At 53.5% G+C, this 25,011-nt stretch overlaps 11 protein-coding genes across 11 annotated transcripts; 3 read left to right on the forward strand and 8 right to left on the reverse strand.

The window, feature by feature from the left end:
• Positions 1 to 175: 175 nt before the first annotated feature.
• Positions 176 to 1,768, forward strand: AYO21_02088 (hypothetical protein; the record flags this gene model as incomplete). Its single annotated transcript, XM_022652068.1, has 5 exons — positions 176 to 244; positions 296 to 436; positions 498 to 548; positions 615 to 909; positions 963 to 1,768. 5 exons carry the CDS (start codon positions 176 to 178, stop codon positions 1,766 to 1,768), a joined length of 1,362 nt encoding a protein of 453 aa, XP_022515454.1.
• An 803-nt stretch (positions 1,769 to 2,571) lies between these two features.
• On the reverse strand, positions 2,572 to 3,108 carry AYO21_02089 (hypothetical protein; the record flags this gene model as incomplete). Its single annotated transcript, XM_022652069.1, has 1 exon — positions 2,572 to 3,108. One exon carries the CDS (start codon positions 3,106 to 3,108, stop codon positions 2,572 to 2,574), a length of 537 nt encoding a protein of 178 aa, XP_022515455.1.
• A 2,372-nt stretch (positions 3,109 to 5,480) lies between these two features.
• AYO21_02090 (hypothetical protein) lies at positions 5,481 to 6,650 on the forward strand (the record flags this gene model as incomplete). The annotated part of the gene is made up of 2 exons (XM_022652070.1): positions 5,481 to 6,278; positions 6,414 to 6,650. 2 exons carry the CDS (start codon positions 5,481 to 5,483, stop codon positions 6,648 to 6,650), a joined length of 1,035 nt encoding a protein of 344 aa, XP_022515456.1.
• A 90-nt stretch (positions 6,651 to 6,740) lies between these two features.
• On the reverse strand, positions 6,741 to 7,695 carry AYO21_02091 (hypothetical protein; the record flags this gene model as incomplete). Its single annotated transcript, XM_022652071.1, has 2 exons — positions 6,741 to 7,483; positions 7,662 to 7,695. The coding sequence occupies 2 exons, from the start codon at positions 7,693 to 7,695 to the stop codon at positions 6,741 to 6,743; spliced, it is 777 nt and encodes a 258-aa protein (XP_022515457.1).
• Positions 7,696 to 8,443: 748 nt separating this feature from the next.
• AYO21_02092 (hypothetical protein) lies at positions 8,444 to 9,622 on the reverse strand (the record flags this gene model as incomplete). The annotated part of the gene is made up of 4 exons (XM_022652072.1): positions 8,444 to 8,572; positions 8,702 to 9,143; positions 9,220 to 9,310; positions 9,379 to 9,622. The coding sequence occupies 4 exons, from the start codon at positions 9,620 to 9,622 to the stop codon at positions 8,444 to 8,446; spliced, it is 906 nt and encodes a 301-aa protein (XP_022515458.1).
• A 1,552-nt stretch (positions 9,623 to 11,174) lies between these two features.
• AYO21_02093 (hypothetical protein) lies at positions 11,175 to 14,056 on the reverse strand (the record flags this gene model as incomplete). Its single annotated transcript, XM_022652073.1, has 4 exons — positions 11,175 to 11,632; positions 11,682 to 13,719; positions 13,775 to 13,828; positions 13,883 to 14,056. The coding sequence occupies 4 exons, from the start codon at positions 14,054 to 14,056 to the stop codon at positions 11,175 to 11,177; spliced, it is 2,724 nt and encodes a 907-aa protein (XP_022515459.1).
• Positions 14,057 to 14,865: 809 nt separating this feature from the next.
• On the reverse strand, positions 14,866 to 15,972 carry AYO21_02094 (hypothetical protein; the record flags this gene model as incomplete). Its single annotated transcript, XM_022652074.1, has 1 exon — positions 14,866 to 15,972. The coding sequence occupies one exon, from the start codon at positions 15,970 to 15,972 to the stop codon at positions 14,866 to 14,868; it is 1,107 nt and encodes a 368-aa protein (XP_022515460.1).
• Positions 15,973 to 16,914: 942 nt separating this feature from the next.
• AYO21_02095 (hypothetical protein) lies at positions 16,915 to 18,008 on the reverse strand (the record flags this gene model as incomplete). The annotated part of the gene is made up of 2 exons (XM_022652075.1): positions 16,915 to 17,786; positions 17,873 to 18,008. The coding sequence occupies 2 exons, from the start codon at positions 18,006 to 18,008 to the stop codon at positions 16,915 to 16,917; spliced, it is 1,008 nt and encodes a 335-aa protein (XP_022515461.1).
• A 732-nt stretch (positions 18,009 to 18,740) lies between these two features.
• Positions 18,741 to 19,760, forward strand: AYO21_02096 (hypothetical protein; the record flags this gene model as incomplete). The annotated part of the gene is made up of 1 exon (XM_022652076.1): positions 18,741 to 19,760. One exon carries the CDS (start codon positions 18,741 to 18,743, stop codon positions 19,758 to 19,760), a length of 1,020 nt encoding a protein of 339 aa, XP_022515462.1.
• Positions 19,761 to 20,363: 603 nt separating this feature from the next.
• AYO21_02097 (hypothetical protein) lies at positions 20,364 to 22,005 on the reverse strand (the record flags this gene model as incomplete). The annotated part of the gene is made up of 3 exons (XM_022652077.1): positions 20,364 to 21,131; positions 21,336 to 21,530; positions 21,607 to 22,005. The coding sequence occupies 3 exons, from the start codon at positions 22,003 to 22,005 to the stop codon at positions 20,364 to 20,366; spliced, it is 1,362 nt and encodes a 453-aa protein (XP_022515463.1).
• A 1,042-nt stretch (positions 22,006 to 23,047) lies between these two features.
• Positions 23,048 to 24,934, reverse strand: AYO21_02098 (hypothetical protein; the record flags this gene model as incomplete). Its single annotated transcript, XM_022652078.1, has 1 exon — positions 23,048 to 24,934. The coding sequence occupies one exon, from the start codon at positions 24,932 to 24,934 to the stop codon at positions 23,048 to 23,050; it is 1,887 nt and encodes a 628-aa protein (XP_022515464.1).
• Positions 24,935 to 25,011: the final 77 nt, after the last annotated feature.

Consider the following 25,011-nt stretch of genomic DNA (forward strand, 5'->3'; position numbering starts at 1 on the left):
GTCTTCAGGGACGATGAAACCGGAAAACTTGCCAAGACTTTCGCATTTCTTGGCACATTTGGTTCCATTATGAGGCAGCTGTCAGTCACCACGAGGCAACATTCTTCCTCAAGAATCACTGAGAACCTCTCTTTTTTTTCTCGGTTCTACCTCCCGTTCCGCTAAACTTCTCATCATGGCGTCATTGAGGGCGCGCGTGGAAGAAGTCCTACGTGGCGATGCTGTCAAAAATGCCCTGCTAGAAGTATGTCACCAAGAAAATGGATTTTAGCCGCCACTGACTCGAGAGCAGCAGATGTTGGCAGATATCGAACAACTGACACAGCAACGTGATGCCGCCAAAAATGAGCTCGACATGGCCAGAGATACTGCTCGCACATATTATCAAAAGATGGTTCAAGCTGAATCAGAGAAATCACTTATAAAGACATCCATGGTGGGGAAGAGCCGCCGGTATCACTGTCTTTCGAGCAGATCTGACCTTTGTCTACCCACAGGAGGAGTGCGACAGATTTGTGCTCGTTCTCGTTGATGGCGACAGTATGCCGGTAAGGCTGAGTGAAAGAGATGCTCGTGATTGCGATGGCATCAGCTGTTGTAACTAACTGGACCAGTTTCTTGATGACTTTGTGTCCAGAGGCATGGAAGGCGGTGAAGAAGCGGGCAAACACCTTCGAGCTGCAATCCTGGAATACTACAAGACAAATAGCAGATATCGTGCCGACGATCGGGTCATGATTCGGGTCTACGCCAACGCTCGTGGTCTAAGCCGGACTTACAAAGCAGCTAAAATCATTACTGAAGAGACAGTCTTCGACCAGTTCATGGTTGGATTCAACAGAAGCCACCCCCTTTCGGACTATATCGATGCTGGGAGCCACAAAGAGGCCGCTGACTCCAAAGTGAAAGGTACGTCAGACCCGTGGCTAATGTGATAGTAGATTGATTTGACTTCCCCCAAGCAAACCTCGAGCTCTTCTATCGCAACTTTCATTGTCAGCACATTGTCTTTGGTGGCTCAGCAGATAGCAGCTACGCTGGCTTTCTCGGGCCGTATGCACTTCCAAACACGCTCAATGCTCGCATCACCCTACTTGAAGGCCCGCCATTCCCTTACGACCTTAAGAAAGTGGCCCAAGGGTTCCAGCAAACGTCCTTCAAGACCATTTTTCGATCAACCAAGATTCAGATAACACCAAATGGTACAATGTCTGTCACTGCGGGCGTCAAGAGACCTGCTCCCGATCCTCTGTCAGGCGTGCGAGACCGGCCATCACCACGTCCCACGGCAGCGGTTCTCACGCCTCCCAAACCTCAGCCCGCTCTAAATGCGCAAATAACCGCAGCGGCACCATCACTCGTTCCATCGCCAATCATCTACCAGAATCAATATGGGCAGCGACTCGATATACCCCTCAAAATCGACAAACAATATCTCCAGTACCTCTACGACAACAATTCACGTCTCTGCAACAACTTCTACCTCAAAGGTCACTGTCATTACGGCACCAACTGCGAATGGGACCATTCGCAGATCCTCAACCAAGTGCAGCTCGATACATTTCGGCACAAAGCTCGAACTTCGGCCTGTCGAAATGCGTTTTGTCAGGATCCTTCATGCCCGCTTGGTCATATGTGTCCGCGAAACGGAGCCTGCAACATTCCTGCGTGCAAGTTTCTTCCAGAGATGCACAACATCGACGTCAGCCAAATCTACGAGTTCAACACTGCCACCCAAGAAAGAAAGAGAGTGTCCACGGCCGTCTAGGAGGAAGCGCAACAACATGTGCCGAAGTCTCCCTCGGCTTAGGACAAATTCTCTGGCCCAGTGATCAATATTCTCTTACATGTTTTGGATTCAGAAGGAGACAGGGCGCCGATTGCTTCATACCTAGCCGGCCTGCTCGAACTCCGGATTAGCCCACGGATTTTCTGGGTTTGAGCCAGAGATGACGCTGATGCGCATCGTTGGTTCTCAGCCAGATTTCCGTGATGTCACCCCTCCGACATCAGGTTACCCGCTATTTCTTTGCCTGTGCGATAAGATACCCCTTCCGCATTGCTACTTTTCTACCAGCCTGCTGACTTTCTCGTGCGAGCAAAAATTTCCCCCAAAAACCTAGGGTATTTTCCTTAAATCTGTGGTCCTCTGTCTAGTGCGCGGTATTTCGGATGCCGATCTCATAGGGTATGAGAGTCGCACAGAACAGAGATTTGTCCATGACGGTTCCGCATGTTATAGCAATAAAATATTCCTGCAATAAGACAACATTTTCTCTCCAATATATCTTCTCGCGACTGCACATTTTTCGTACGGGCACTCGATAACGTTCCGAACGTTTCAAGCGAGAAGTCTTCGGGGTCACCACACATCCACTCGTTGTGGCCGCGACGGGCGATCACGGTCTGTCAGGTCTGGTTACATCGGATTTTGAATGTCTTGGTGTTGAGTAGAATTGGGCGGGATTCTGGAGGCGGGCCTTTTGCTGCAGTCCGCGGTGTTAGGCCTCACTGTTGGAAACCCCGATTGAATTGAATGATTGAGCGTCGTCTGTACAGTGGGACAAAGTCTTATGGTGAATCCTTCACGATAGCCATGCTCTTTCTCAATTCTCTCTCTCTTTGTTTACTCTGCAGTTCCAGTCGCTCAATGGCATATTGCAGCCTCTCTTTCTTCTGCTGCAAGCGCTTCATCTCCAACATCTTGGCATCGGACAAGGGCTGCGCATGGTATCCCGATTGCGTATTACGGAAAGAACGAGTGCCGTTGCCACCACCGAAACTCGAGGTCCTCCGCCTACTGCTGTTCAGTCTCCCTTCGAGCAATTCCGATCTGGCTTTGAGGCTCTCTTCTCTCCTTCCCAATTGGTTGATGTGGTTCTCGGCCGTGGACAAGAGTTGGTTGATAGCCGGCACGATCTCGTCGACCAAAGACTGCTGAGCTTCGCGAAGTGTGGGTTCGGGAAGGAGTTCAAAGTGTTGTTGCGTCTGTAGGACCTTGCAGAGGCGAGGGAAGTCTGAGACGCCTTCGTCCAGGATTGAAATGCTCGACTCGAGAAGAGAGATGGAGGAACGTAGCGAGGAGACAGCCGGACCAAGGGTGGCCATCTTGGCGGAAGTAATATGGAAGTAATATGGCTAGGTTACGTTCAGCTCGGGCATGCTCATTTTGCCCTCGACAAACAAACCCCGCGATGACACGGGCGCGTTGAGAGCCTCGTGTCTAGACAAAAAAAAGCAAACCTAGCAAATGTGCCAAGATATTTACGAATAAGGCTTAGTCCAGTTGAAGCTTGAGAACCTCCCAATCTGCGGAAAGCTCATTGACGACAAAGAACTTCCTCTTCCCAAGCTCGCCAGTTTCTCACAAACGCCTCTCCGTCAAAATGCCTGGTTTCATCCCCAAGAAGTTCCCCGGCAAAATCGGTACGTTTTGCTACGGCCGCCTCTTCTCCAGGCTAGACACTAACATCTGCACTCGCAGCCGAGCCGATGATCCCTTTCTACGCTGCTGGACTTGTTGTCCTGTACGCCATCAACGCCGGTGCAAATGCCATGATGAACTGTAAGATCCGATTCCTTTCCGGCGAGGCGATATCGCCGGGTTCCGTCCGATCAAGGATACGGGGTGTCAACTGAGTGTGCTAATGGGAGACATGGAATAGCGGACGAGTACAAAAACGATCCTCGAAATCCCAACGCAAAGCCCGATGCGCCCGCCTCTCATTAAAGCACGATCTAGGAGTCTGAAATGCTGGGTGCTCGGTGTAAGAAAATCCGACTGCGGGATGGACGACGATGAGCTGCTGCGGATGGGGGCGATTGTACATACAACAGTTACAAGCATAGACATTGGCGGGAAAATGGAATGAAATCGCAAAGGACTCGACGCGCTTAATTTCCACCACGAATGCTTCTCCTTCTCCAAGCTCCTGGTACCGTTTTGACGGAAAGAGCAAAGATTCCTTCGCGGAACTCTGGTGTCCTTCACGTGCCTCAATCTTTTGTTTCGGGCTGTCGCGACGAAGTTTTTGGTCCTTTCTTGATGCGCTTCCTTGTCCTGCCAACCGAGACGAGAGTGCCGCGCAAGAAATCTAATGCAAGAGAAAGACTCTGTTTCTTGTCATACTTCAATATTCCCAGAGAACAGAACTGTTGATCGAGTGAAATGTCTACGGGTATGGGTTCTACATCAATGTCGAAACTCAGCCATTTCATTTGCAGCCAGACTCGATTCAGACTTCTTTAGCCCTTTGGTCTGAGGCGGCCACCCTTGTTATCGATCTCGTGGATACACACACACACACACACACACACACACACCTATAACTAACAATAGTGATGAAATTGTTTTTATTCTTAGTACTCTTACTGCCTCCCTGAGAATCGAACCCCCTTAGCCAGCCAGCCACTTCTCTCTCTTTCGTTTCTCACTCTCCCCCAGGGAACTACCTGACAATAGTGTACCGAAGCAAAAAACTCAACTTGTGAGAAAACCCCGCTGAGGAATTTTTTTTTTTGTATTCGCATTCTCTTGGTATCTGTGAGTGATAGCACGCTCCCACCTCTAGCTTACTTTGCTGTGCTGCTTGCTTGTTGTGTGATATACACCACCATGATGTTTGCAATGTTTGTCAGAGCTCCTGCGCATTTTGTGGGGTGGAAGAACCACTATGATCCTAGCGAAGTCATCATGTCATCCGAGTTAGGGAGATACTTTTGTGAGAAGAGTAGAGCTCCTACGTTTCCATGATGCTTGGATAGTCACTTCTGGCTGCGAGTGAGGGAGATGAACGAACAACGATTGGAAAAGTGGGTATAAGTAATAACAACTAACAAGCGAGCACGAGTAAGACAATGGACAAGCCTTATTGCTCAAATTGGTTCACTTCAACCGGTCGAATGTGCTGGATATTTCTGGGACTGTGATTGATATGCTACTAAGTGGTTTGTTTTTGTGGGTGGGGTCTTGTTTGGAGGTGCGGTACAACCGGGCGGGTGCTGCGTGAAGTTCTTGAAGAAGAGGAAAGGAAGGATATAATATGCTATGATGTGATGATGTGAGATGGTGACGAGGCTGAGTCTCTTGAGGAGGGAGGAAAGATGCGGCCCCAGCCTTGTTGGTCGGACCTCGGTAAACACCATGGCCCACGGCTTCGGAAACTCATGTACTGGACCCCCTACAAGGTACTATCCATTGACTATTATTTACTACTTGACTATACGCTTTGCGGTGCCCTTGTTCCCATGCAGGCGTGGAACGTGAGAGAGACTCTCCATTCGTACCTTCCGTCTTCTTTTCTCCAAGACCATTTGCTTTGTTTTCCAGTTAGCGAGATTATCGAGTAAAGAAAGACTCGAGTTCCCAAATATCAACGACTCAAAGAGAGAAAAAAAAACAGAGGTATAGAGAGACCAGAACGAACCACAAGAAAGAAAAAAGGGTCGATTTTTTGCTCACTCTCCCGCGCCCACAAACCATGAAAGCCATCCAGATCAACCAGTACGTCAAGACGTACTCGGAGCTGCGCGCTCTGGAAGTGCCGGCGCCGACGCCCAAACCAGACCAAGTCCTGGTGACCATCACGCACAGCGCCCTGAACCACGTCGACCTGCTGTACTGCCGGGGCGCGCACCAGAACAACCACATCGGCCTGGTCAAGCCGCCGTTCGTGCTGGGACTCGAGTTCGCGGGCGTCGTGGCATCGGCGCCGCCGGCGTGCGGGTTCAAGGCCGGCGACCTGGTCTGGGGCGCTTCTGTCGGTGGGTTCGCCGAGCAGATTGCCGTGCCGCCGTCGGCGCTGCAGCACTTGCCCAAGGGGTGGACGCTGCGCGATGCCGCGGGCGTGGGCGCCGCCACCGTGCCCGTCAGCTATGGCGCGCTGGTGCGGACCGCGCAGGTCCAGTCCGGGCAGATCGTGCTGGTCCACGCCGCGGCGGGCGGGTTGGGCGTGACGGCCGTGCAGATTGCGCACGCGCTCGGCGCGAAGGTCATCGGCACCGTGGGCAGCGAGGAGAAAGCCGCCGTCGTGCGCGGCCTCGGCGTGCTGGGTGTCGTCAGATACGACCAGGACGGGTGGGAAAAGGAGGTGCTCAAGCTCACAGGCAACGTGGGTGTCGATTCCGTCTACGACACCGTCGGCCTGGTCGGGAAGAGCATCCGATGTCTCAAGTTTGGCGGGAACATCGTCGTGGCCGGATTCGCGGGTCTGGGCGGGAAGATGGAGACGTTGGCCATGAATCGCGTCTTGCTCAAGGGTGTCAGGCTATTGGGATATGTGAGTCCTGCTTTTCCCGTCCCTATCCCTTATCCTTATCCCTATCTTTTCTCCACCTGGAAAACAACTGCGATGCTGCAAATCGTAAAACTTGGAAGGAGTAAGTGACTGACTTGACTGTGTGTGCCACTGCAGAGATTCGGCGAAACCGGACGAAGAAACCCAGCAGAGAACCAAGAGGTGTGGAGAGGACTGAATGAGATGCTTCAGCGCGGCCAGATCAAACCCGTCATCTACGGGACATACTCGGGCCTAGAAAGCGTGCGGGGGGCTCTGGACGACCTCGCGGCTCGAAAGGTCTGGGGAAAAGCCATTGTCGAGATCCAGACGCCGCCACTACCACCCAAGTCACAGACACACGCCAAATTATGAGAACCCTCCCTCCCTTCTTTTTCGTGAAATTTCCTCTGCGAAAAACCCTTCTTCTTTTGTCTCTTGTCTTGTCTTTGTCTCGCTCTAAAATCAATTCATGACCAAACCTCCATCGACCACCATCTGTTGACCCGTCACCGCACCAGCCCAGGGGCTGGCGAAGAACAAGACCGCCCCGGCGAGATCCTCGGGCGTGGTGACCTTTCTCAGCGGCGTGACGGCCTTGATGTGATCAAACACCTCCCTGGGGGTGCTCGCGCTGGCGTCCGTGACCTGCAAGAGCCCGCCCGATACCATGTTGACGGTGACGCCTCTTGGGCCGAGGTCGGCGGCGCACGTCCTAGTGAACGCCAGCAACGCCCCTTTCGCCGCCGTGTAGTCGTGGTACGGCACCACGGGGTTCTGGAACAGGTTGGACCCGACGTTGACGATGCAGCCGGAGCCGAGCTTCTCGAACCCAGCGAGAGCCGCTTGCGTCGTGTTCAAGCTCCCCCGGAGGAACCCTTGCAGCTGCGCGTCGAAGTTGGACCACGTCAGATCCGCGACCTTGGGCCTCGCGTCGCCGTTGAAGGCAAAGTCGCCGACCATGGCGTTGTTGACCACCGTGGCTATCGGCTTCCCAAAGTGTCGCTCCGCAGCTGCGAACAGTGCCTGGACCTCGTCGGCGTTGGTGACATCTGCCCGGAAGAACAGGACACGGTCCTCTGTAGATCCGAACTCCTTCGTGAGCGCCGCGATGCGGTTCACGGCCGGGTGGAAATAGTTGACCACGACCTTTGCGCCTTCGTCGCGGAATGCTTTGGCAATCGCTAGACCCACCCCACGAGACGAGCCTACAACAACCCCTTTCTTTTAGTCGCTGAGTAAATGTATATATAGCCTCTGTCTGGCGAGCATAAAAAAAGAGAGGAGAGGCATCACTTGTTTCATTTTGTCGTCGTCAGGGCTAGCGAGATCTTCGGTCCTTGCAAGCAGTTTGAATTGCCGGCGAGGTCTTTTTCTTTGACTTACCCGTAACAAGGACAACCTGATCGGCTAGCTTCATGGTTGTTGTTGTCTTTCTTCTAGGGCGGAGGTGCCCGTATCACCGCTCCTCGATACTTTTGTGAGACGTGAGCTTAAGGTGCCTGGCCCCTGGGAACGTTGCTTTATTCTCAATCGGTGAGAGATACTACCTATCTGGGTATGGAGGTACAAAGGTACAAAAGGTATGAAAGGTATGAAGCCACGAAAGCAAAAAGTGGATGGATGGCTAAGATGAACAGTGTGTGTGGCCTGACTCGACTCAAACAAACAAACCCCGCGGGCCTCGAGCGAAATGATTTTTTTTTGGTCACGACTTCACTTCACTTCGCCAAAGCCATTCGCTCCGGTAAATAGCCCAAACATGGACCACGGACCGTATATATGCTCTTATATTCTACGGGATGCTCTTAGATACCCTTGACGTCTCGTGAATAGTGTCTCGAACACTTTACGGATATATACCCATATCGCGGGATTCGGTGTGTTTCCAGATTTATATGCAAAGTTGACACCAGACATCTTTGCTCGTGAGACCCTAGGCCGTCTGTCTGCACGGGGAGTTTTCTCTGACGAAACTTCACCGTCCACCGCGGGCACGCTGATGGGGGAGGCTAATGAAGAGAGTTCGAGATATCTAAAACAGGCGGGAGAAGAACATGCACATGCACGTAACACAAGGAAATACTTCCGAGGAAGGGGGCTCCCTGACCAATGCAAGGAAGGGATTCGAGAGAAATGGTATCGATCAATCTGACCACCACTCTGCTTCACTCTAGGTAATCAGGCCTCAACTCAAAATGAGTGTCCTTTGTCACTTTCTCAAAGTCCCCATCCTCGTAGAAGTTCGCCCGGACCTCAACCATGTCGTGACCCCCTGCCTTCATGAAGAAGTTTTGCTGTGACAAAGGTAGATGGCATCGCATCGTGTAATTCGGGTAGTGTGGGCTCTGTTCAACGGTGATACCACGTTAGCAAGCGGTTGATAATGACCAGCCATGTACCACCAACGTCCTGCTGCTACGAACCTGATACCCGAGGCCGATCATGATTCTATGCCTGTCTGTCCCATTTGGCATCCCGGCATGCCACAACCTAAGATCGCGTATCATGATGTCGCCTGCTGAGCACTCTGGCTGCAGCGGTGGCCGGATCGCCATACGTGCTTCCTTGGCCTCTTCCGTGATGGCGGGAAGCGGTTCGCCCAAGCGGCCGTACTCGACAACCTCCTCCGGTTTGGTGGCGATGATCTGCTCGTGGGAAGTGGCGTGGGCGTGCGAGCCGAGCCAGAATTCCGTGGCACCGTTTTCAACAGTGAAGTCGCACAGCGGGATGTTCGCGATGAAGTAATACGGATACTGTGGGTGGGCGAACGAGCAGTCCTTGTGCGCTGGTTGGCGCATGCCCGATGTATCCGACAGCGCAACGTTCGACGTTAGCCAGTTCCATATGGGTTTATGGCCGAGGTAGCTGGATTGAGGCAGTCAGTCGCCTGAAGGACCGGCACGGAGGGGAGCAAGAGTCAAAGACCGGAGAGCAGACTGACGCGTTCGCAAGTTGCAGGAGGAACGGGTTAAAGTAGACATCGTCAAAGAGATATGACGAGTCCTTGACGGGCGGGCGTTGAAGGAAATTTGCTGTATGAAGACGTCCTGCATGTCAATGACTAGCTTCCAGATTCTCAGTCCGGAGGGCATGTACGTACACTTGACGCAGTGATTATACAACTGGTCCGGATCTGCTCTCTTTCGGTCCGCGTCCTCGCACATTTTCTCATTCACGGCTGCAATATGCGCCGGGTCAATCACGCCTTTGAGTACGACCAGACCGTCTTGGTGCATCGCCTCGAGTGCTCGCTGCAGCGTGGCTGGTGCATACTTGCCATTGCGCCGTTCGTCGGGTGACAGAGTGACAACCTGAACCTCGTCTTTCTGTAAGGTGGCAATCATCGTGCTGCGCGGCCGGGTCGTCTTTTGAGGGGATAAACACGAGTCAAAAAGAAATTCCCGACCTCAAGGCTCTCAGAAGATACAAGGAGACCCAAACACTTCCTTGATGTCTCCATACCAACGACGAACAGCGCCCCAAGATATCCTGTCCCAGGACTTCTTGGCTTCACGGCATCAACTTGATAAGGCGCGCCTCCGACGCCGAATACTTGGTCAAAGCCTCATCCGTCGGCGTCTGAGAGGAGATGTCCGGCTGTCCGAACTGCCGGATAGGTGTTTTGCATTGACTCCATGGATCGGAGGGGCCTTATCGCTTGAGGGGCGCAAGGAGTGGCGCTTATCGTAAGGGATCGTCGTCCAGATCGAAAGTTCAAAAGGAGGTTGGCCCTGGACATCACGCACGTGACAGACAAATAGAGCGGCAACTTAACATCGAATCGGGGATTAGCGTCACACTTTGTTCAAAGAATATATTCTACAAACCCCAAATTTGGGGGAAAATTCGTCTCTAGAACGGGTTGAAATTTATCTGCCAATTGCTCCGCTGGCGCAATGGTAGCGCGCCAGACTTCTATTGTTGAAATCTGGAGGGTACGTCTATTCTCTCCACCACCGCGCTTCCTCATCAAAAATTCTAATATGTTCCTCTTAGCTGTGTGTTCGAGTCCCACGCGGAGTGTATCTTCTTTTTGCCACCCAATGGTTTTTTTTTTTGCAGTGCGTCAGAAGAGACATTCCAGGAATTTCTTGGAGTGGAATTTCTGACAAGATCTGTGAGTTTTTGGCCATACAGATACTGCGCTACTTAGGAGTGGTAAGCAAGCAACAAGATTATGTATTATCTGTCTTGAATCCTGGACACACCTCAAACCTCATAAATCATACCTCCATATTCCCACGATAAAATCCGTTGTGATGAAATCCATCCGTGGTCGTCTCTCCTGGCTCAATCACTCGTAATGTTGCACTTGTTTTGCGCACCGAAGCATTGTCCAGTCCTTGACCTCAAGCAGTCACCAGAATAAGCAGCAATCTTCGTCTCCCGTCTTTGTTGGGACTTGAGGGTTATCGTCCGAAGAGATATTCCCTGTTAACCTTCCAGGAGTTCTTGATTTCTGACGGTGCGCAAAGGCCACAATCCACCTTCAAAAAGGTACGGAGCTCGATTCGGGCAGGTGAGGATCAATGGAAGACGGGAAGTCTGAAGTCTGCCTTGATAACCTCCGTAAAATGTTTCAATGTCAGCTGACAAACGATCCACCATTTCGGTAGCCTGCCTACAAAGGTCGGCCTGAGTTCGTCTCGGAATCTAGGTTGCTTGAAGCGATCAGCTGCGAAGAGGTGGTGGTTTCTGCCCGTTATAGGTTGGAAGTGAGCAATGGACAAGCTTCGGCGTCAAACACCGAAACAGTATCTCATCGTTTCCTCTCAGACTGGATTGTTCTTTCTCAACCCAAATTGCAGACACGTCATCAAACCCTTGATTTCGGTAGAGATGGCTGTGTGAACACTCGCTCGGAGAACAAGTCCATATAATGCACCACCCATCCAACTACGCGGGCTGCTCGTCATCGTCAAAAATCTGGAAGGTGTTGTTGAGAATGGTCTCCACGACCTTCGCCTGCCATCCTGCGTCGGCTATATCAGGGCCGCCAGACATATTCCCATTCACGCCGCCCTGCTGCCCCATCAATGTGGGAGCGAACACGATGGCTAGGTTACTGTTGGTCATCTTGTTCCTAGCGCTGTGCTGTGCAACTTTGTGCAGATGGATTGTCAATACTCGGAGAGTGGCATAGTTGGGGTCAGGCAGAGCATTGACAAGCGCATGGACCGAATCTCTGCGCACGATTTCGTCTTCAATTCTTGCGGCTTGGATAAACTCTCGGTACTGTGCGGCCGTGAGTAATGGATCTGGCAGATCGCGAAGGAATTGTTTGAGGAGTGTGGTCACGGCAGCAATATCATCGTGGAAAGCCGCCGGGTTGCGAAGATCGACTGCGTTGGCATCTAAACGTTGGTTAGCTAGTGTTCTAATACTCGAGGTCAGTGATCTTACCATGATCGAACTGCTGTCGTAACTCCATAATGAAATTCGTGGATCCAGAAGTTCTGTAGATGCCTTCGACTTCTAATCCAAATAACTCGACGGCTTGAGTGCATTGCATGACAATCATCGGTACAGCGGATCCATCTCGTTGGAAGAGCTCGTCCAAGGATACCCCGAAGACTGGTCGGATGGGTGGCCCTGGCCTCGGAGCCGCCTGAACTCTGGAGGGAAGTGTGTTCGCGCCACCAGGAGGAGCTGGACGAGGTGCGCCGTTCTGAGGTCCTGGCCCAGGGGCTCCACGACCGGCTCCTTGAGGACCATTTTGTGGAGGCTGGCCTCGACCCTGTGGTGGTTGACCGCGACCGACAGCTCCCGGAGGTGCTCCTCGACCCATTCCATTCGGAGGAGGCTGCCCACGTCCCATAGCACCTTGTGGTGGCTGACCTCGACCGGCACCGTTTGGCGGCGCCTGGCCTCTTCCTACTGGACCTGGCGCTGGTTGACCAGGGCCAGGTGCGCCTTGGGGCGGTTGTCCTCTGCCTATTGCGCCTGGTGGTGCCTGACCTGGGTTGGCTCCAGCCTGAGGTGGTTGGCCCCGTCCTACTGCGCCTGGTGGTGCTTGGCCTGTATTGGCTCCGGCCTGGGGTGGTTGTCCCCGTCCTACTGCGCCCGGTGGTGCTTGCCCACGACCCATGCCTTGTGGCGGTTGTCCTCGGCCCATGCCTTGCGGCGGTTGTCCTCGACCTTGTGGTGGCTGTCCACGACCCATCCCTTGCTGGGGTGGGCTGCCTTGACCTTGAGGGCCCATTTGGCCGGGTTGGCCGTTCTGCTGAGTTCCTGGAGCCTGTTGCTGACCAGGAGGTTGCCCTTGGGACACGGTCCGGACATGACCGGGTCCTACACCAGGAGCTTGGCTTGCGACGACGGTTACAGTCTGGGCCACGGCTCCAGGTGGCTGATTGCCGGCGGCAGGATTCTGGGGAGGCTGTTGCGGACCAGGTGGTCTTTGAACAGCACCTTGAGCACCTGGGGGCGCTCCCATCTGTGGCCGTTGCTGTGGGGCCGCTTGTCCAGGTACCAGACTTGGCGGATGGTATTGCGACTGAGAGCCATCATCGTAATACTCCTCGCCTGGGTATGGAGTGACTCCTGAAACTTGCCTTCCGTGGCCAGGGGCATAGGGATCTTCGTTGGAGTATTGATCGGTAAATCCAGGCTGCTGTTGTTTTGGCGAGAGCGAGGGATGTTGTTCGAATCTGATGTCGTTTGGTCTCATCGGAACCTGGTTGCTAAATCCAAGGACGAAATCGATCAAGTCTTTCTCATTATTGACTCCTGAAGCCAACTCGCGTAGACTCTTGGTGCCTTGACCCGGGATTGGCGATGGCCCTTTGACGGGCGCAATGCATAGTCCGAATCCCACCAGCAGCTTCTCACTGAGGTCAGCGAATTTCTGCACATGCAGACTCAGGCCCGCGTCAGTCTCCCTGATGAGTTCCGAGAGGGCATTGGTCGTTTGCGGTCTCAGAGTGCTGAGTAACTCATTTCGCTGACTCGATGCGGCTTCAACTTTGGCGGAATAATCAGCGTCGGCAGCTTCGAGTTTGTGTCGCAACTCTTCTTCCAGCTGAGCAGCGGATCGCTTGAGACCGAACTTGCCAGACTGCCGTTCCCCGGTTCTGGCGCGGTCGTACTGCTCTGCCAGCGAGTTGTATCGGTGTTTGGCCTTCTCCATGGCAGCTTCTGCGTCGGCCACCCGTTTTTCAGCATTCATGCCTGTCTGCTTCCAGTGTTTCCGCGCTCTTTCGGAATTGGATGCCAGCTCGTGCAGTTCCTCCGACATGCCATATAGCGTCGCGACATATTGTAAGGCATGGTCTGCCATTCGCTCATGAATGCTGGTCATTTCCTTGAAATTCTGAGCAAACGTCCCTTGTCTGCTATCTGGTCTTCCTATCGACTCGGACGTGTTCCGGCTCAGTCTCTTCAGGCCCTGCGCATGTTTGTCCTCCAAAATTGATCTTTCTTTCAGGAACGCCGCAAAGTCCTAACACCACGGTCAGCAAAGCCGCATGGAGTGTCGACGGTTAGGGAGACGGTACTTTAGTAGAGCTGATGCTTTGTTTCAATCGGTTCAATAACGTGCTCAGTCCGATCTGGAGGGGTTGGTCAACCGCAAGCCACAACGGAAACTCTTGACTCGCGCTTACATCTGAAGAGAGAACCTGTTGCACTCTTTCTCGGGACGCAGGGTCCACATCTGATCCAGCACCCTCCGCCGCAGGAATCGGAGGGAGAGGCTGCCCATTATCTTGGGGGACATTGGGTGCTCGAGCGCCCATGGCACCATTCATGGGCGCACCTGGCTGAACGGCAGCAGCCATGTCTGACAGCCTGGTGGGTAGCCAGGTTCAACGGGAATCGGAGGACGCGGGGAGTAGCTGCAAGCGATGGAAGGAGGGACGACATACGGCAGCTCTCAAGGCTCGAGTCGGCTGCTTTGGAGGATGAACGAGAAAAGAGAATGAAGGTTGGGGGAATCCTGCACAGTTCTGTTTGGAATGATGTGACGAATTCGGCCCTTGGGGTTCCTTGATCTAAGAATCTCCTTGTGCTCTTTCCCGGCACGCGCAGGGTTCCAGGAAACGGGCCGTCAAAAAGCCAACAACCCCAATAACTCGTACTCGTTACATACTACGATCGACCGAGGCCCCATCCTGTGAAGCTTAGACAGACCCCTTCGGCGTCCTAGAGGCGTCATCCTGGTTAGGCTGCGCCTCCCTCCGCCACAGGCATTGCCGTGGCCATCTGGCCATCCCCCCCACCCTTACGCCCCAAGCTCTTCGCTTGATACGCGTATTTGCCTTCTATCGCCCGCGGGCAATCCCTATTTTCCGTACCAAGATCGTCATCGCAGGATTTAAAGGGTGCCTCCCGTGGATACTGTGCATGTACCGAGTACATATCCTTGAATTTCCCTAGCCTGACAGGGGCCAAAAGCTGGCGCCCAAGGTGTATTATTGGCATCAGCGCGCACCATAAGCTTACACACGCATATCTACGACCTACTGCCTACGTACCAGCGCCAACAGCCCCCTGCAAATACTTGTATCGAGGTATAATACTGACTGGTGCGCATTGTGGAGCGCGTCTATGCACTTTCATACCACTAGAATATGATTACTGCCGACTACTACAATCTCCCCTTCCGCCTGTCCTCACCGAGCTTAAGCACAGGCTTGAGGTTTTCCGGCTGTACACGGTCCCAAAGACTCCCTAGTCCCAGTTTCTGGCCTCGAGTGTCTTCTTTCCGAAAGAACTCTTCTGCCGATCTGATCCTGGCGGGGTGGATCTCATCTAGGAGCTTGTAATCTCGACGAATGACACCCTCGTTGCGCCCGGAATACTTCCACATATTGAAGAAACCAGTGAAGTTCTGCTTGAAGGTCATAAAGGCCGGGTCGTTGGGGTCCGAATTGTACCCTGCCCCACTGTTGGCAGCCGCCGCCACGTTGCCAGTCGCCCAATAAGTGTCCAGATCGGTGTCAATGTATCGAGCCGGGTGACCGGTGACCTTCTCAAACGCTTTCGCCAGGTCGGCGTAGTGGATGTGATCGATGGCAACTTCGAGATCCATGCCGTTGGATCTCTCCGGATGGTCAAACAGCCAGCGAGCGTAGTACTCGCAGTCATCCAGCGCGACGTGAACCACAGCCCCATCTCCAATGGGGCATCGCCATGTCACAACACCGTCCTCGACCTTGGGCGTGAAGATGGTGTGTTTGGCGATGCTCATCTCGATATAGGGTCCAGTGGTAAAGACCGCGACGCCCATACGGTGGTGGTTGTCCTTGTTCTGGGTGAGGATCCATTCTCCGACCCGGCCTTTGCCATCATAGTGTCCGGTCCGAAATTTGGGGTCGTACTGGCTCTTCTTGTAGACGTAGTCGAGATTCCCATAGACATAGAACTTGATATCCTCTTCGAGAGCCAGCTCATACGATCTAATTGCCCAGTAGATCTCCGTCTTCTCGCCGCAGTTGAACCCGTCAATGTTGACAAAGGCTCCGTCACAGCCTCGGAACAATTTGCGAAGGTCCCCTTCGTTGGCGAAAGAGCCTTCCATCAACTCCACATTCCCCAATGCAACCAGCTCCTTGGCCCGTCGAGAATTGACGTCCCGCGTCAGGATCCGACACCGGTACTTTTTGTCCTTGACCAGACCGCGCACGACGGGGATGCCTTGGGCACCAGTGCCGCCGATCACGGCAATGTAAGATGTGTGATGGAGAGCAGACATTGTGTTGCAGGTGTACGCAGACGCGATGCAGAGCAGGAGAGATACAGGTGAAGAAAAGACCTACCTGTATCATAACTAGAGCAATTTCAACGTCTTAAGAAGTCCATAATTAGGATTCTTCATTGATTAGTCTTCCAACACGTTTTAGCGTTTCCTCCACCTCTCATCGATGTGTTTACTAAACTCGACTCTGATGGGGTTGTACGAGACCCGTAGGACGTCAATCTGCAGGAAATCGGGAGGTGCATTGAATACATGGTGTGCAGCTGAAGGTATCGCTGTGGCTTCTGGTCGCATGATGGACAGACGAGGGAGGTCTGTAGATGCTTCAAAAGTAACATGATGAAGACCAATAATATATTCCAGGGGAAGTACAGGCCTGACAAGTCATGGTGGGAACCGTCACGCTTAGCGGCTTGTCTTGGGTACCGAGGCCCCAGGCTTTGACTATTCCTTCGTAGAGGGCTCGTCTGGATTTCTCAAGGTCAAGACCACTCATCTTTCCAAGGGAACAGGTCGTGAAGAAACTAATCATAACGACTATACGCGGCTCTTCTAATACATCTCCACCCATCGCGTACTTTCGATCGGGATTATGGGAACTTGAAGCATCCACTGGGTCACCGAAGGGGACCATTCCGGCTGCGGGAAGTGAAAACGTTCTCGACTCAGCCACCAGCTCCACGCATTCTTGTTGCAGCAATGGGAGTTTGGAAGTCGTCATTAGCGTCTTGTTGATGCCCATGGTCCATCTATCTACAAGTACGAATGGTGCCATGACCGCCACTTGGTGATTTGCCTCACACGACCGCCAGAGCAACGCTTCCTCGACCACTTCGTTCGATGGGGGGATGTGTGGGCTGTTACAGAAGCATTGAAGTGGCGCCCCGTCGGGGGTTATCAATGGCACAATCACCTCTAGGCGGGACCTGAACTATCCGTTCACTCAACTTCCAGAACCCTCTCAAAGTCCAGGGGCTCCTCTCCACGGCTCGTCCGCCATCTGTTCGTGGACAGCTGAACATTGATCGCTCCTTTGAGCAGCCAGGGCCATTTGCGCGCAAATGACTCTGTCACTTCCCATCCGGTCGAATCCCACGGTTCTGCCCACACAATCAATCCGTTCTTTTGCTGAGTGTCGAGGTCGCCCAAGCCCGTGTAGTTACCATCCCCAACCATGTCGAGGCACAGCTGAAGGTCGTCAATGTTATCTTCCCCGTATCGGAGGATGTTGTCTCTGATTTGCGGATCCGGAAAGATGTCCCACATCGGATGGTGTGCCATGGTCTTTTGCAGCTCCGTCGGCTGCAGTGAGGGTGGCAAGTGCCGTATGTTGGAGGTGGCACTCGGTGACAGGGGTAGGAACGGGGAAGGGTAGTCGTCGAGGTACATCAGGTTCAGGTCAAGGCCCAGCAAATGGGTGTTTGAGATGAACGCCCGGTACACATTGTAGTAGACCAGGGAGATCAGGTGGTCGGACGGAAGCGGATACATCCATGCGTTTTCCTGATCGTTCAACAACTTCTCCCCTATATCCTTGACTATGGCTAGCCGGTTTTCCAGCAGCACTTCGTACCATCGCTGACAGGAGTTCTTGCTCCGGATGGACACAAAAGGCGACCGATCTGTCGGGCCGGTCGACTGAAGGGCAGTGATCCATTCAAGGTGATTGACCCTCTTGTTCTTCAAGGCCAACAGGTCGTTGAGATCGGCTCGCTCTGCCAGTGGAACCTCTTTGGGCCTTGGAGCTTGAGAGGAGCTAGTGCTCTCCGAGGCGTCCTCCGCAGACTTCTTCAGCGCGGCCTTGCGTCGTCCTATTCGACAAGTCAGCGGTCTACATTGAGACGGGGAATGCCAGCATGCGCTCGGGCGCGGGGAGCGGGACAGATCCCAAACTTACTCGCCGCCCGCTGGTTCAATCGGTTCTGAAGTTTACGACGAGTGACAGGGTCCGTGATCCCAGACCATTCCTCATCCAACGACTGCACATCAGGGTGCAGTTTCAATTCGGCATGCAGACCTTGTGGAAGTGGCATGGCCTCTCTCTCTCTCTCTTCTTGATTCTGCTATCTTTCAAGGGGTATATCCTGCACTCGTTTCAAGGTTTGGAAAGACGATGCTAATGCGTTGCAGCCGGGACGGACCCTCCGTTTTTATCTGCAGCTTGCTGACATGAATATCAATGCCCCAGACTGCAAGGGACAGCGGTGGTAGCTCAGGTCTAGGTTGATGCCAGGCAGCCAGCAAAAGGCACACAGATTGTCAAATGTGGTGTGTCAGCATTCGCTGAAATGCGTGCAATATGTGATTGGCCGGTTTAGATCCACCTCACGCAGGTCGCTGACAGGTGGAACCTCGGATTCTCCCTAAAAGCCAATTAGAATGACAAACGGATCGGATCAACATGTTTCCAATATTCCCTACATATGGAGAGCAATGTCAGCAACGAGGCTGGACTCCTAAGAGATGCTTCTTGTTCATTCAGTTTCATCCACATACGTCACCGAGGACAGTCCTTCCGCGAAGAATTTACTGGGAAACGTGCGCGCAAATCTGCTTGAGGGCGGAATGAGCTCATGTAGACCGGAATGGAAACGACGTATAAATACAACCGGGCTTCAGGACGTCCAGAAGGATGGACCGCAATTCACTCCCGGCGCAAACAAATACAACAATAACACAAAGCACCATCTAAAAAAAAAGCAGCACTGACAGACGCTTATCATATATCAACTCCTCACATCTAAACCAATCTCGGATCTCCAACTATGTCCCCGAAGCTCAACTGGACGCCAGACTCTCTCCCGTCGCTGGAAGGACGCACGTATGTGGTCACGGGAGGGAACGCCGGGATAGGGAGCTGGACGGTGCACCACCTAGCTCTGCGCGGGGCGACCGTGTACCTGACGTCGCGATCGGCCGAGAGAGGAGCGGCTGCGATCTCGTCGATAGCAGCGGCCATCAACAAGACGCACCCCGAGGTGGAGGCAGGCGATGTCGCGGGGCGGATCCACCTGGTGGTGATGGACCTGATGTCGCTGCGGTCGGTGGTCGCGGGGGCGAGTCGCATCCGCGCCGAATGCACGCGGCTGCACGGCGTAGTCAACTCGGCGGGCATCATGGCCACGCCGTACCTGCTCAGCGAGGACGGCTACGAGTCGCAGTGGCAGACCAACTACCTTGCGCACTGGCTCCTGACGTGGCACCTGCTGCCGCTGCTGGAGTCCACGGCTCGAGCGTCACCGGAGGGTTCCGTCCGCGTCGTCAACGTCAGTTCGATGGGCCACGCCGCGACGTTCAAGGAAGGGATCCGCTTCGCCGACACGGGGCTCAAAGACGCCTTCACATTCCGGCGCTACGCCCAGAGCAAGCTGGCCAATATCCTCCACGCCAACGCCTTGCATGCTCGATATAACAACAACAACAACACCGGTGACAACGCAGCCACCTCACCACCAGCACGCATCTGGTCCCTCTCCCTCCACCCCGGCAACATCGACACGCAACTCAACTCGCGCGCGTGGGGCGGCTCGGCCCTGACGCCCATCCTGCGCTGCATGGGCGCCTACATCACTCCCGAGCAAGGCAGCTACAACTCGCTGTGGGCCGTCGCGGGCAGCGCCGGCGTCCAAGTCACCCGCGCCATGTCGGGACACTACTTTGTGCCTGTGGGCGAGCAGAAGACGCCGAGCAAACAGGCGCAGGACCCTGAGGGGGCGCTGGCGCGGAGGCTGTGGGACTGGACCGAGCGGGAGATGGGGGCCAAGGGGTTCTTGGATGCTATTTGATCTGGTTCATCCATTTTCGTGGATGGATTGATGGATGGAATGGCAGAGACGCATGTGCTGTTCGACAAAGCGATGAAGAAATGGGCATGGCAGAAAGAGGAAGGGGAAGAGCCACCAAGAAAGGTATGCTTTAGATGGCGCAGTATGGACTTTTGAGGGTACGGAGAAGTAAGAGTATCATTGACGAACGACTACGACACATTCCAGTGGGCGGATATTTTGATTTCTTTCATGCTGAGAAAAGAATAATTGTAATATATCGTTGAGATCATGGTACCTGGGTAGATAGGTAGCTAGGTACCTCGTATACACCATGCAAAACGCCCTCGGACCTAATTTCGTTTCCCGTTGTATATATCCTTCGAACTTCCTTCAGAGACTTCCCGTGTTTCCATTCATATCCTTCCCATATTAAAACATAATGGAGACATCACGTCCCAGTTTTGAGATGCCAGATGTATGGCCACTCACAGAGATCTTTCTCTCAAGCAGCAACATACGGCTTCTCAGGGGGACGTCTATCTTGAGCGTCCCCCATTTTCAGTCCACATGCACAGCATCACCCAGTCAGAAGGACTTGGTAATTTCATAATCCTGGTTATTTCAGCACGAGAACCTCGCGCTTCCATTGCCGATGACTGCAACCTCGACCTTTCTCCCTTGGGTAGCCCCTCTGTACCCATACAATTCACGGCTGCTCTCTCTTCGTACCTCCAGCCCAGGTCCGCTGGCGCCGATGCTCCCGTGTCCGTGGGCCGCAAGATGAACCATCCCCTCCCACTGAGGCGGGTATGAGACGACCGCACTCCCACTACCACGAACCGTGTGGCTCGCTTCGATGGCACGAATTGCTTCGGTCGAGCCCAAGTCCGGGACAATCTTGATGTGCTGGCTACCATGGTTAGAGGTAGTAGTGATGTTCGATTGCGGATCCATCTCAGAGACACCGACCGTAAATATGGTGACCGAGATAGAGCCCGCATTAGTGGAAACGGAAGTAGATCCTCCGTTGCCATGCACCAAGTTGCCGTTGACACTGCCAGCGGTGCTAGAAATCTCCGTCACCAGTGTCCTCGATTTCGCAACGTCCGAGACGTAGGGTTTCTTGAAGAAACCACCTCCAGAAGTCATTTTCACATTGACACTGCCTGCTGTCGTGGAAAGACGAAGCACTGCTGGTTTATCTCCAGGCTGAACTTCGACGGTAACCGTAATGCTACCTGCTGTGGTCGAGAGATCGAGCAGATCATAGAGCTGGTAGGTGCCGGTGATCGAGCGGAAGGTCTCGCGTTCACGATGTTCACGCTTCGGCGGTGGCCACGGTGTCTGCGAGGGTTGTGAGCCAAAGCTCGGAAGCTGATACCGTCCGTCCTGTGCAACGAAGAAACGTATTAGTAGCAGTTCAAAAATTCAGACATTAGTCGCGAGAGGAGAACTGATTGGAAAGAAAAGGTCCAAGTACATTCTTGAGCGACCGACATAAGCCCGGAATCATAAGCCATAGGCAGGCAATAAGTGCAAGGAAGATAAAGCATAGCCGTTTGCATCGGCGGGCTCGATGTTTGTGGCGATCACATTGCCGCATAGCCTGCCGGCGCCCGCGGCAGCCTCGTCCTTTACCACGGCCCCGGAACCATAGCCGGGCCCGTTGTGGGTGATGTTGTAGGAAAACAGGCAGGCCCTCGAAGTCTGTATCTTCTTCTTGCTCGCGACAATCGTGGCTGTGATGACGATGGTGCGGGTCGGATTCCGATGCCAATGGACCCTCCTCTTCATCATTGCTTCGAGATGGGCATGGGCATGATTGCGGATTGGAAGAAGAGGACGCTGTAGCAGGAGCGCTTACTGGCTCAGGAACTGAAGAGGGGTTCGATCTTGCAGCAACAGGGGACGCAGGTGCTGCAGGCGATTGAGACCCAACTTGAGTGCTGGCAGAAGGAGTGTAGATTGGAGGTGGATCCGAGGGATCCTCGTCCGACGAAAGGTGTGAATACCTGGTATCCCTCACTTCATCACCGTCTACTGTTGAAGCTTCTGGGGTTCTGTTGGTGGCGGGAGTACCGCCTGTGAAGTTGTCAGCCCATGAGCCTTGAGACCCAAGTCGTTGAGCCTCCGCTGCAGCGGATCGGGACTTGTCTGCGTCCCCTCCTTGGTGGTAGGATGTCGGAGACTGCCTGATGCTATCGTCAGGGTCGTCTTGGAATGTCTCGTAGTTGCGAGAGGGGTTTTTTTTGCGGATAGTCATGGCGGGAAACTCTGAATGCTGGCTGGATAACTGATGCAAGAAGCGGGGAATCGACTCAGCGCATTGAGTCTGGAGATGGAACCTTCAGAGAAGGATGTTTTGAGCCTGAAGAAGGAATAAGAGAAAACAGTCAGAACGCCGTTAGTCTGATATCAGAATTATCTTGTACCATCATCCACCCCTCCGTGGACTTGCCATGGGGTGATTGTAAGGTGTGTTTCGGTTGTCGCCGCAGGCAGACACCAAAGAAACCTGGAACGGCGCCCAGCTGCGCCGCCCCCTCTTGTCTATCAGGTACCGCATGCTCCCCAAAGTGGTTACCGACTTCCTGCAAGTCGTTGGGCGGCGGGGAGGAGATGGGCATTGATAGGTCCTAAGGGCTTAAGCTTGTGGTGTTCTTGGTGCTGTTTGGGTGGCTCCTGTTCCCACAGGGCAGGTTAAGGCCCCCAGCCGATGCCTGGAGCTCCCCACTAACGTCATATGCCACCGATATCGTATTCGTACTGACAGTTAACTTCGCTAATTCGCTGGACTGTGATGGAGGGATATACCTACTCTCAAGCATCGAGTTCAAAGGAGCTGAAACCCAACACAAAAGTCCAAAATGACCAGATGCAAGCGACGGTGTATTCACGAAGAGCCCCAAGGTGGATTTATCCTTCCAGAAGGATGAGGGACATTAACTCACGTACTACATCGATCGAGCAACCAAACCTCAAGGCTGAGCTTTCACTATCCAACAACGATACTAGTGGGGGATATCTGCATTTGAATGAATGTACAGTTCCAAGATCCGATCTGAACTCCCTCGCTGATGCATTTGGAACTCGACTCGCTAATCTCGCTCAATCGATCTTCGCTGATAACTCTCAAGTTTCACTGACCGAAGCATATCCAACACTGTGCAGAGAGCTTTTGGACGAAATCACAACATGCACGCTCGTCAAATCAATCGATGTCTCTCTTTCACAGTCGACATTCCCGTCTTCCTCTGCCAGCGAAGACTGCAATCCATCAACTTTGATTTACCAATCGTCCGGCTCTAGATAAACCCAAGGTTCTCTAGAATCGCCTTCGCTTCGTTCATCGGCAATCCAGCGACGCCCAGGGCACGCACTTGCGTTCCCCTCCTCAATCGCTGAAGACCAACAGCAACTTTCCAGCCCTCGGATTGGGACAAGATGAAGACGTATTTCTTGCCTTCTTGGTCGCGGATGCTCGCGCGAAGGACGTGGAGACCGGAGAGTTCGCAGCTCTGTGTGAGTGAAGAGTCAGTAAAGGTTGAGGTGGTTGATCTGGTGGTCGCGGTAACAGGGGTCGACGAAGAAGAAAGTGGGACACCACTTGGACATCGAGATCGGGTTGCTTTCTTGCACCCGCTTTTGCAAACGTCCAATAGTTTACTGAGAAAAACGACAGATTCATTCTGCGAAGGCGACGGAGAGTCCCTCCTCGAGTCGACGCTGAAACCGAAACCAAGGGGAAATTTCCGTTTAGGGGGACCCGTGACCATGCCTTCAGGGGAAAGAAAATGGGGACACCATACCTCTGCCAGCTTCATCGTCCAAGCCTTGACATCCCACTCACGTTGCGGCACTCCTCGTACGTCGTCGTCGATGAATAGGCCTTCGGTCGTGATACGCAAGATCAATCCGTCGGTGACATTACCTTGTCCAGATATCAGTTGGGAAATTGGGGTTCGCATAAATGCATTGTTGAAGGAGAAGACGCCCTTGATGATGATCTTATCAGGGTCTTTGGTCGAATACGGTCCGCGCATCGAGGGAGGTGGCGTGGTTTTGGCGGTGCTCTCTGACGGGGCGTAAGATGACTCGGAGTACATCGAAGCCGCAGAATTGGCCTTGTGCGTTCGTTTGGGTCGGTCATATGGTCTGAATGAGTATGCGTCATCGTCTCGTTCCGTGGTCGCGGTTGGCATGGGTGGACGCTTGGGAGGACTTCGAGCAGCCTGCTCCCTTTTCGCCTTTTCAGCAGCAGCAGCTTCAGCTTTTGCGGCCGCCTCCTTCTCCTCACGCTCTTTCTTCTCCCTGCGTTCGCGTTCAAGTCTCTCAAGCAGTTCCTTTTCTCTCAGCTTCAGTCGCTCCCTTTCTAGCTGATCTTTCTGTCTCTGGAGCTCCTTCTCGAGCTCTTCTTTCTCCCTCTGACGGTCCTTTTCTAGTTGTTCCTGCCTCTGTCGTTCCTTCTCCAGCTCGTCTTTCTGTTTCTGTCTTTCCTTCTCCAATTCCTCCCTGCGCTTTTTCAGTTCCTCGGCCCGTTTGCGCTCCTCTTCTCTTTTCCTTGTCTCTTCTCGCGCTTTCTCCCAGCTTGACTTAGCGCTGGTGGTATTGGCTTTGGTATTGGCTTGGGGGGGTGGCCTCTGCCATGATGATTGTGGAGGAGGGCTGCTCGTGCCATGATTAGGCGGAGGGGGAGGATGAGGCTGAGGGGGAGGAGGGGGAGGGGATTGAGCACTCGGTTGAGGCCCTGGTTGCGTGTAAGATCCAGTGTTGCCGTAACCATTATGGCCTGGACCACTTGGACCACCTGAACTCGCATTAGACCCTCCACGATTAAATCCAGTGTAATTTTGCCATTCACTTTGGGTCTTGCCAAATGCCCACGCTACAATCGCGACACCACAGATGAGCGTGAAAACGCCAGTCCCGCCACTGTTGATGGTGCTCACTAGCCATTCTTTGACAACGGGTACGGCGGTGTAGTAGATGAAGAAGGAGGCTGCGGTACACAAGGCTCCAGCCAAAAAGGAGTTGCGGTGTGTCTGCAGCGAAGGGAGGTAGAGGAAGCCCGAGCCCGAGGAATGTGGAGGGATGACAAAAATGTCGTATTTGCCATCAGGGAGACCTCCAGACCTGCCACCGCTTTGTGGATTTGTGCCATGCGGCGGTGGCGGCGGCGGAGGGGGCTCCATGAGAGCAGAGCCCTCTGATGATTCGAATTTTTGTCTACCTTTCCAAGCACAATTGCGTCGTCCGTGGTAACTGTGCT

This window comes from Fonsecaea monophora, assembly GCF_001642475.1.
Source record: "Fonsecaea monophora strain CBS 269.37 chromosome Unknown Scaff9, whole genome shotgun sequence".
In the NCBI taxonomy this organism is placed as follows: Eukaryota; Fungi; Ascomycota; class Eurotiomycetes; order Chaetothyriales; family Herpotrichiellaceae; genus Fonsecaea; species Fonsecaea monophora.